The following is an 11,410-nucleotide window of genomic DNA, read 5'->3' as shown; positions in this document are numbered from 1 at the left end:
TTACTTAATAAATGCACTTTAATGGTCAAATTAGCTGCATTTCACCGGGGTGGCACAGCAAAATGAAGCTGATTTGGTTGCTGCAGGCAAGATGAACGATGATGGCAGGCTATGGCAAGTCGAATGTCAGTAATAGCCACTTTTATCTATTACATGATACAACGGCATGCCATACAGCTCGACTGCGATCTAGTGGCTGAAAATGGTAGTGTTCAATATTTTCAGGCAGAATGAATGAAAATGGTCATATCCCACCCAAATATTGGTTTATAAATACGTCACTTCAGCATATAAGTCGCAGGGCATGCAAATTATACAAAAAACTGTGACTTATAGGCTGGAAAATATAGTAAATATTTCAGCTATTTTAGGCAAGATGTTCAACAGGAGGGGATCAGATATTAACACAACCTTTGCACAGAACCTGCTTCAAAATGCCCAAACTCTCACTTGGAACAGTTAAATTACAGCACAGCTGCTACATTTGTGCACAATCTTGCATTTGCAGCGTGGCTGTAGGTACACTCGCACAGCAGCTTTCTGTTACACTAACACAGCCTGAACACTATCAGCAGCTGGTTACAAGCACATTCGTGTCAGTTTGAGGTATCCTATCTATGCCAGTCATGTACTGACAAATGCACAGTGCAGCTCAAAGCATTCACAGCTCTCTGGAGTAAATTTCTCTGGAGTTAGTTTGACACTATGTACGGCAGCAGGTGGCTGATCCTTCCACATGTTTGACAGCACAGTGAGCAGCAACAGTTTATGAAATTACCCCTAAACCCTCTTGCTATATAAACCAGTGCTTTAACAAGCTACATATTGATACTACTGGGCAATACTGAGCCTGTATCCCATTGGATCAGGAGGAGGGTCCTCGGGGTCTTTTTAATTCAATGCCCCCTCTGACTAAGAATGAGATCCACAGCCTGAGCGACGTCGTCTGCGGTGCCATCAGCAGTCACTGCTGGGTGCCTCTCATCACTCGGCCTGCAGGAAGAGAAGTAAAACCATAAGAAACAAAGAATGGACAGCATTTTGATACTGCAGAGGTACAACACAAGCTGCCTCAGTAAGCTTTTGAGAAAACATTTGCTAATAAAAAGGTTTATATTCCCTCTAAACAAACAACAGGGCAATAAAAATTTAAGTTTGTTAATAAACTGCTGAGTTGCTATCCTGGCGGGTTACAAGGTACCTGCACCGCTGCTTGCCAAGAGCCAGTGAAGGGTAGTGCATGTTTGTGATTTTTATCACCAGCAGCAACACAGTGTAACAGGCTCAATTGTTTCTCTAATTTTATGCAACAGAAACACACAAAAAGACTGAGACCAGTTAATTTAAAGACCAAGCACAAAACTTCAAATTATATAAAACAGGGGTTTAAAATTACATCGTAAATTCTAGTAACTTGATTAAAAATAGGAGCAAAACAAAATTCCTACCACGCATAAAAAGGAACCAATTTGTCTGTGTGCACGTTTTTTTTTTTTTTTTTTTAGCAATGTGGCACACGAGCTCTTTTGACACCGGTCACAGAAGCAGCTAACGCTGCCAACAACTGGTTTCTGAGTGCCACGGGGAAGTGTTTAATTAGTATTCAGTCCAGATCAAGTGACTTTGCAGCAGTTGGGGTATTTATCAGCTCAGCCTCCAATCGGCATCGATGGGAACACAACACCCGGGTGCCAATACTAGTTCTAAATGAGGCTGTTGCACTTGAAGCTGCAGGAGTGTCCCCGTTTTTCTTTCTTCAAAATGTTTAACTCAAACCCTTCAAATGAATCAGAAACTGAGAACAACCACTGTTTAATGTCTTTCAGCTAGCCTATTTTTCCACGTTTAGCTTTTAGTTAGTGTTTTGCAACTTTTGCCTTTTAGCTAGTGTTTCGCTTCCTATAGCTTTCAGCTAGCCTTTTGCTACTTTTAGCTTGTGTAGATGGGTAGAGGTAGGGCAGCCGACTGGGGACCAGAAAGTTGCAGTTCGCCTCCCAGCCATTCCAACATATCGTGGTGTCTCTGAGCAAGACACCCAATCCCTAATTGCTCCCTGGGCACCTACATGGCTGCCCACTGCTCTACCCGAGTGTATCTCACGTGTAATGGGTTAAATGCAGAGAACTAATTTCGCCAATGTATGGGAACATACAATGATGATCATCTCAGACTTCCCTCCCTTTCCTTCTGCTTCTTTTAACTTTAACAATGTAGTTTCAGTTCCTTCAGCAAATTTCAGCAAGGTCATTTTGTATTCAGGAAAATGAGGGCGCAGATTGTAGTGTAAAGCGCTTTGAGTGTCTTGATATGTTTATTGAAAAAATGTGGTTGGTTCTTCCTCGATAAGTTATTGTACTTTTTTGTATTTGATTATGTATTCTAGAATTGCGCCGCTCAAGGTGGCTGCATGTTGGAGCAGTTACTTTCATTCTGAGATTTTGCTTTTGGAAACTTTAATTCCTCTTTTTCTGGATGTAAATCACATTTTTTGTATGATTGTTTCCTCTGGTATCAGATGCTGTGCAGCTGGAAGGATTTTTACTGAAACTTTTTTTAGTTTTGGACATTTGTTATGATGTGTAACCATGGCAACAAGGCAGTTTTCTACAACTAACAGCAGCTGATTAACATCTCAAAAGCTCAAATAATATCTCAATTACAGCCCCAAATCTCAAATGAGTTGAAAAGGATGTTCTGTGGACGCATTCTCATCTACCTGCCAGCTGTGCTCGAGTGCCTGACCACTGAGATCCTGGAACTAGCAGGAAACATGGGTCATGACAGTGGAAGGACAGGATCGTCCCTCGGCACCTACAGTTGGCTGTCCGCAGCGACGAGGAGCTCGGCAGACTGCTGGAAGGAGTGGCCATCGCTCTGGGAGGAATTCTGCCCGGCATTCAGGCGGTCCTACTGCCCGGGGGAATTGAGAGGCCAACCGAGTCTGGGTGGACAGATCGGACGGCATCTGCAGCCAGTTTCTTAGGATCCGCTGTGGGATGGACCTTTACAAGAGATCCTTCCTGCCATCAGTATCTATAACATCTCTTAATGAAATGAGGATGACGAGTTACTGCAACAAATAATTTCCCTTTGGGATTAATAAAGTATAATTCAATTGAATTGAATGCAAAGATAAAAAGATTTGTAAGCTCAATCATCCAGGTAAATAAATACAAAAAAGGTTGATCAAGTCATCGCCCAAAAAGAATCGTGTCCAGATTACGTGATTTGACCTTTTTTGTATTATGTAAAAGGTGTAACTTTTTCTAAGTAAAACCAACATAATAAAATAAGCAATGAAAAAGGACACAGACTGGCCAATGTTTCATCAATATTTTTGTTTCTATTTCCAGTTCCTAAATTGTGGGAAAGCTGCTCATAGCCAACCATGGCCATATCAGACTGCTGCCTTTGTTTGGCTCAGAGCCCATTGATGGAAGCAGATATGGCTGTTTAATCAGCTGGTAGGGGAAATGTAATCCATTTGGTGTGACACTAGGCCCAGGCCGGCATTCAGAACCCTTTTCCTTCCCATCACATCAAAAGACATGGACGCCCCCTTCATTCATCCACAGGACTGCCCAGGAGTCTTGCTCGTTCATGAAGTGGAGCCTATAAATCCCCTCACCACCTCACTTCCCTCCCACCACCCCAGGATGCCTTGACCAGACTCTGTGTGCTGCCTCTGTTCCTCAGTCACAGACTGGAGTTCCAGATGGGGACTCTTTGTTCGTCTGGTCTTGGGTGTGCAGCACACACCACCATTAATCCTGCCTTCTGAGAGCTCTGCAAGAGGACCATGGCAAATATTTGTGAGCTGCCAAGTGCAACGACAGAAAGAAGAGGCCTGGGGGTAGTGGTGGGGCAGAGAGGCAGTGAATACTGAAGCCACTTTGAATGCGGGAGAAGCGCTGCCATGTGTTTACGCATGTCTGTCAGCTGCCAGCGCTTGGGTTATGCGAGCTGCTCCACTAATGATTGGGGTGTTATGTCTCCTGCGCTGGATTACTCCCGCGCCCTCTTCTGCCTGAGGACTGACAGAGTTCACACACGCACATTGAGGCACAAACTCGCAAGCAAGTCAAGTCACATGGCTCTTATGTTTCAAAAAGAGACTCCAACCACATTCTCACTCCTACCTGTTGCACTTTTAAGTCTCCTATGTGCTTGCATGTCTGTGTGCATTCATTTTGCTGCTTTCCTATCACTGCCATGAATAATGAAGGAGCACCCAGGTCAACGTAACCATGCAAAATTCAGCACAATGCATCTAGTGTTACAGGTGAGGTCATCTGCGGCCCGCTGCTTGTCCTTCAGGTCAGCGCAATATCAATACACAAAGGAGATCTGGTCTGGACTCCAAGATTGACTGACACCACACAACTTTTATGTGAAGATGAGGTCAGCCGTGATGTAGGATGTGGACGGCAGCCAACACATTTTTGTACAACACTGCTGCTACCACATTGAAATAGCAAACCACTTTTTCAGAAAATTAATATGTTAGGGAATTTTTGGTGAAAAGTTGTGGATGTTTTTATTACTAGGGCTGAAAATCTCAACTCTGCCCATGAATCATATCTTTGGGTTAGCAGAAAGAGCTGGATGGGGAGCTGAGTGAGGCTGCAGCATGTAGCTGGCAGCCAAGGACACCTCCAGGTTCTGTGAACTCGACTGAACTGATAAGGGTATAAAAGCAAACTCAGAAGTCGGCTCAGGACAGATTCTAGAGACTAGTCTTTACTTTATGTTTATTTGTGTAATCTGTCCTGAAAATTTGACATTGTAAGTAAATACTGATTAAAAATCTCCTGCCGTCGAGTGTGGTTCTTTTTGAGTAAGTAAGATAAAGCGAGAATATATTTCTCCAATAACACATCATCAGAAGGTTAAGGTTAAGACTGTGTTTAGGGCAAAGGTCTAAAAGAGGAGTGAAGATGTCTGATGCACTAAAATGTAGGGATGCACGATATTATCGGCATGGTATCGGCCGATGTTAGCGTTAAAGTTACATATCAGACATTGGCCATTCCATCAAAAATAATTTACTGATATAAAAGGCGCGGTTCTTCTATGACAACCCAGTGACAAGGATGCCTGCAGCGCCAGCACAACGTGATAATGTCACGCGCACCTATCTGATCTGATCACGGCAGAGGAAAAAAATCAAAATGTTGGCGGTGTGGAAGTTTTTTTGTTGTTGAGGATGTTGGATTCCAAAGATTTTTGGACTACGTTGAGCCTCTCTACATCGTCCCCAGTCTGAGATATTTTTCCGACGTAGCTTTACCAGAATTACAAGCTGTCATCTCCAACGACATTGAGAAGCTAATAGCCAATAGCACTTGGGTGAGATTTATCACAGACATTGAGACGTTGCGCTAGCCCCGTTAGCATGATTAGTCTTACGGCACAATGGATAGACAAAAACTTTAAACTTAAAAAGTCTGTCCTTCATGCACAGGAGTGCAGAGGATCCCACACTGCAGCCAGGAAAAAGCCTCCACAAGTGAGACAGCTTCGCAGGTGACTAATGCTAATAAATAACATTTAACACTTTTCATATAATACAAGTTAAAGTGCTATGCATATGGCTGTTACTGAATATATGTCACCAGCTCTTACAGCTGTTACACAATTTTGTAAAAAAATAAGCCTTAATTAGAGGGCTATGTTCTGACAAAGTATTCTGACAAAGTATATAAAAAATATCGGTATCGGCCAAATAAGTTTTAACATATCGGCATATCGGATATTGGCCAAAAATTCAATATCGTGCATCCCTACTAAAATGTAATAGGTTACTCAAAAAATGTTTTTTTTTCTTTTTAATTTTTACCATATTTGGAATCTGCAACATTGGGAGTTGTTGTCAATTTGACCAATATTGTGTCAAAATGTGATGATGTAGTAGCTGAGAGTAATTCCCAACATCTCATTATTTTGCATGAGATTGCGTATTATTTTCATGGTTTGACCAACAACAAAAAAAAAACAACTACAAATTTGTTCGTTCTCAACATAAGATGATCTTAGCTGAAAACTAACAATATGCAGTTTGTCATTTAATGCAAGGACTTTAATTGTCCCCCTTCAATGAGCAAAAAGGGGGAATTGTAAATACCCTCCCTCTGTCTGTCCATCCGTTGTAAGAAAGGTTCTTTTTGAAAATTGGGTTGCCATGTCAAAATCCAAAGTGACCACCGCTGCCATACATATGTAAAGGTTGTAAGCTGGATAATTTGAAGGATAAGCAATGAGCCAACTTCCATTTCAGTGTGTGGATGCATTGAAGTGTAAGAAATTTCCTATTGAAAACTGGGTTACTATGTCAAAATCCAAGATGGCCACCACTGCCATATTTATGTAAACCTCATGAGGTGGATAACTTGAAAAATAAACTATAACTAAAATAAGCAAACGGATGCTCTGATATTTTGACTTTTACTGACATTATAAACATCTCGATTGTCTTTCGCCCACCACTCCACCACTCAGGCGGTGCACTTTATAATGAAACCTTAGTCAAGTCTGCACCAGTATATGGGACTTTGAAAAGCAAACGAGTTCCACACAAGAACTGAAGAGATTCAACCATACCTGTTTCAGTTTTAGTCAGAAGTATGAAATACCCAAACTCTTGCTCTCTGTTTTGACAAACCTGCTCAACACTGAAGGGTTCACTCTTATTTCAGAGGAAGACGGTGACAAGCTTTTGAATTTTTGATTGAAATTTCAAGTTTGAATCTTAGAGAAGTGACATAAAATTTCCCCATAAGGTTAACCGCAATCACTGATTCTTGTTCTTAGAAAAAAAAAAAAAAAATTATTTTAGCAACTAAGCCATCAAAATGCTTTCAACTGGTCTGAATGAAACCTGAACACATCTATTAAAAAATTACTGTTCAAACAATAAAAAATAGAAAAGTGGCTCTTTACATTTTGGACGTACTTTTTCATGAGTAAAGTGGGCCTCCGTGAGGTGAAAGTAGATATGAATGACTCATAAAATATGTACCTGTGTGTGAAAGTTAGCTGATACTCAAAGATAAGACATCACACAAAAATAAGGGAAACAGGATCCTTTAACCGTGTGATGTGAGAATAACTTAATCTTTGTTTGGAAGGGATACATAGGCAAGGCAACCAACCGCAGGGTGAAAACCATGAAAAGCTTTCCATAGGTTAATACCCCACACATAGGAACATGAACAAAGACTCACGTATACAGAGAGAAAAACAAGTCACCTATCGTACTTCCAATTGTGATTTAGCCGTCTCTAGCTCCTCACCTGGTTTTACTGAGTAGGCATTTTGCCCAACACAACAGATGAAACAGATATTGAGCACGAATGAGGGTAGAGATAAAAAGGTTCAACCAACAGTGCATTACTTAGTATGTTGTTGAGGTTAGAAGGCACGAACATGCAGCGCAAATGTTGAAAATTATGGGTAGAAAGGGCCTGCTTTCCTTCAGATGAAAGTCAGAAATGTGTGTTGACATCAACTTAAACGCCTAATTTAGACAATATATGACAATGACATATTATTTGTGACTAGAATAGCGAGTAAATGCAAAATATCTGCGCTGGCAGCTGTGTGACTTGAGTTTTGGTCCCCTTAATGTATTTAATGGACTTGGCTTTTGTTGCCCTAAATAACTGCTTGGTTATTAAAAGACGCTTGGGTTTTGAACATGTTCAAAAAATGAGTGCAAGAAATTTTCTTACAAAATAGTCCCAAAGTTATAGCAGGCATCTCCAATCTCCCCCAAACTCTCAATTTGGTTTCTGTAAGCCTACAGGGCTGGAGTTGTTTTGATGCCTGTACAGCAGCTAGGCCTGTCACGATAACACATTTTGCTGGGCAATTAATTGTCTAAAAAATTATTGCGATAAATGATAATATTGTTTGAAATTTGACAATAATTAGTAATTATTGTCAAATTTAAAAAGAAATGTTGATAAATTTGTTTTGTGTGTAGTCCCTTTTTTGACCACTGGATGGCAGTGTGAGACTGTTTGAACTGAAGGATGGATAGTGAGGGAGAGAGCAGTGTGTCTCTTTAAGAAAACGGGAGGGAGGCCCCTGACGACATGGGCTGTCTCCTTTTTTTCAGGTTCTCACAATGGTGGATGCTCAGTGTGGTTTGAGCTCTTTAGCAAAGCGTTTTTCACACAAAGCTTTTAATATAAAATCAGTAAACAAGTTCTCAGCTTGTTTTGCAGAGAAAAATAACTTTTTACACGAAGGCACAGGTTTCAACCGTGAATTTTGGAGCTTCGACAAGATGGAGGTTTTTTCCTGAGGTTGGCCTGTTAGCTTAGCTCGTAGCTTAGCTTCTCAGCTTAGCTGCTTTTAATGATCCAAAAACGCAATTTTGGATGGTTAACACGGATATTAAAGAATAGCAAAAAAAGAGAAAGGGAGGGGTCCGTGAAGAGCACAGGAGTTGAGCCTTTTGTCGTCCAGTGTCTTCAGTAAAAAGAGAGAGACACGAAGAAACGATAAAGCTGATAAATAAAAATGAGGTCGATAATTTTCATTCATCATGCGATTAATTGATTTATTGTTTATCGCAAAAGGCCTAACAGGAGCTTCCCTTATGACAGAAAACATTCGAGGCCACAGCCCCGAATGTCTGGGTTTAACCAAGTCGATGATGCATAATGCGGTAATTATTAAAAAATGGTCAAAATCTGCCTATCTTCATTTCAAAAGTGTACTCCAGTAGAACAAATCATAAACGATGGTGTGGCTGCAAAGGTTGGTACAAAGTAAGTATGATGCATGACCTACAATACAGTTTTACAAGATGTTCACATGACCACAGGCCGAGATTTTCCAAAATTGGCTTAAAAAATGTGGCCACACTGGTCGCAAACACTGAAGGCTCACAGAATCTTATTCATCACAACTTTGCATAACCAGCTAGTCTCAAACAGTTTCAACGCAGTGAGATATTTATTACCTTTAGACACATCTGTCAAATATGACAGCTTCTGAGACAACGGCACTTTAATTATCCTTGCCTTATCTGCAGACATCAGCTGGACTGACACTGAGAAACTGTGAGCTGCCAAATGTCTTCGAGAAGGAAATGACAAACTTGACAAATTCTTTTTGCGAGTTGTTGCCATCAGCTTCAGAGAATCCACAAGAAAGTTTGCGTTCTGTAAAGTTGCTGATGCACATCGTAAAATAAAGCGAAGTGCTGTTTTATCTGAACGTAGATTAACCCTCCTGCTGCTGTTGGGTCAAAATGAACTGTAGGCCTCAGTTTTACGCTGAGGACTCGTAGGGTGTTTTGACCCAAGGGCAGCAGGAGGGTTAAAACTTGTTCCCACGGCACAAAAAGCCAAATGTTAGCAGGTGTTGGTGGAGTTTTGCTTTTTGTTCGATTGATGCAAACTGGCAAGACTTCACAAAAATTTTTTACAAAAACTTTAACATTTAGATCTAATACTCTAAATTCCACTTATAAATGACTCCCTCTAAAATATCTTAACACAAACAACAACAAATGTGGTTCCTATCAGACTGAAGTGAGCAATTGTTAGCAATAAAAGAGGCCAGGCAATCAGTGCCAACTTGAAAGTAGTAATTCCCTAGGAACAAACTCCAGAGTAGAGCTTCCTTTATGTCTTAATTACACGTACTCAGGTTAAAGCAAGTCAAATTAAAGGCTTGACTTTCCTTGAAAGAATGCATATCACTCACCACCTTCAATGCCAGTTTAAGACTAAGATCATCTTATGTTGAGAAATGAAAAAACTTATGGCCATTTGGTGAAACCTTTAAAATAACACTATGCACAATCTCACTTTGTGATACAACTATCGGTTATGGCTGATTATGTGTCTATTCGGTTGTAGATGTACAGTAGTCCCTCGCTACTTCGCAGTTCGTTTACCGTGGATTCGCTCTTTTGAGGTTTTTCAAAATAAGATTGGACATTACACACAAATGGCTGGTTGATGGATGAGCCACATGATCAGCATGGGAATTTTATTTAAAATAAATTATTTTAAAATATTTAGCACATGCTGCACGCACCATTGTGCAGCCCATACTGCAGGATAAGCTTCCTCCTGCAGCTGATTAGCTGTTCTCAGAGCCCTGTAAAGAGAGAGTTGCGACACTCCCATAGACTCCCATAGAAAGAATGGAATGCGGAAGTCACGTGGGTCATGAAGCGGCAAAGAGTTCCAAACAGCAGCGGGTTCAGCATTGAACGTAGTTCATTCTCCGTGTTTTCTCGGTAAGTTGATGCAAATACGACACTTTTTTGCCATTGTGAAGCGTTATCTGACTGTTCTGTACCTCAATTTATCCACATTAATACTTCATGTCGCCAGTTTTAGTTAATGAAACATGTTAAATTACTAGTTGTGTTTTAACTGCAGCTGCTCTGCAACATGACGGTTTAAACGGGTCTATTTCTAATTCAGCATTTTAAAATATCTATTACTGCTTAAATTTTGAAAGGTGGTCTTTTTTAAATTTATGGTAATTCCAGTTACTGAACTCAACTAGAAAATATTTGGCCTTTTTTTCCTGAGAGATTCATTCAACCTTTATTTCTACAGTAAATCCCATTGAGCCTCGAGGACTCATTTACAAGAGAGACCTGATTTAACCAAGAATGATGACAACATGACAACAAGACTGACGTAATTTAGTTCAAGTTATAGATCATTTGTCAAAGACTGCAGCATAAATTGTGTCTCTGTCTCACTCGTCCTCACTGTGTCTCTGTCTCACTCGTCCTCACTGTGTCTCTGTCTCACACGTCCTCACTGTGTCTCTGTCTCACTCGTCCTCACTGTGTCTCAGTCTCACTCGTCCTCACTGTGTCTCTGTCTCACACGTCCTCACTGTGTCTCTGTGAACTGTCCTCTCTCTAAATGTCCCTGTAGAGTGACATTAGTTTATTTTCTTGCACATTTCTTTGACAGTTCAACATTTTGAGCTCTGATTGAAAATGTTTGTGCAGATTAAATTTACAGCTCTCACTATGTGTTGTTGTGATGATGATGATGATGATGGTGGTGCTCCTGCTGACTTGAGATGTGTCATTAATAAACAGTATAAATAGTAGTAAAAGTACTTTATTAAAGCTTGTTTTACATTTTACATATTTTATAATAAATTGTTTGGAAATTTATTTTTGCAGTTAACACTTATTTTGTCATCTGTTATGATTTTAACTAGAAACAGTTTCATTTAAATTAACATTTTAATCAATGAATTACAGTTTTACAATAGTTGTCAGGCTACAATCAACTCAGTTATCAGGTACTTGGTTGACATAAAAAACAACAAATACAACAATTATATTCAGTCTCGCTTGTAAATGAGTCCTCGTGGCTCAATGGGACGAACCTGTTTAAATAAAGGTTGAATTAAC

The 11,410-nt window shown here is 40.3% G+C and overlaps 1 protein-coding gene across 1 annotated transcript in view; it reads right to left on the bottom strand.

Moving 5' to 3' along the window:
• Positions 1–860: 860 nt before the first annotated feature.
• The window catches only part of LOC119424034 (phospholysine phosphohistidine inorganic pyrophosphate phosphatase), a 41,723-nt gene continuing 31,173 nt past the window's right edge, over positions 861–11,410 (bottom strand). The window contains exon 7 of the mRNA XM_037691492.1: positions 861–993. Coding sequence (XP_037547420.1) covers positions 897–993 — 97 coding nt within the window. The 3' untranslated portion in view covers positions 861–896. The remainder of the gene's footprint in view (positions 994–11,410) is intronic.

This window comes from Nematolebias whitei, chromosome 17 (genome assembly GCF_014905685.2).
Source record: "Nematolebias whitei isolate Nwh7 chromosome 17, NemWhi1, whole genome shotgun sequence".
Classification (NCBI taxonomy): domain Eukaryota; kingdom Metazoa; phylum Chordata; class Actinopteri; order Cyprinodontiformes; family Rivulidae; genus Nematolebias; species Nematolebias whitei.
The sequence above is the reverse complement of the archived record's forward strand: the minus strand, read 5'-3'. Positions and strand labels throughout refer to the sequence as shown.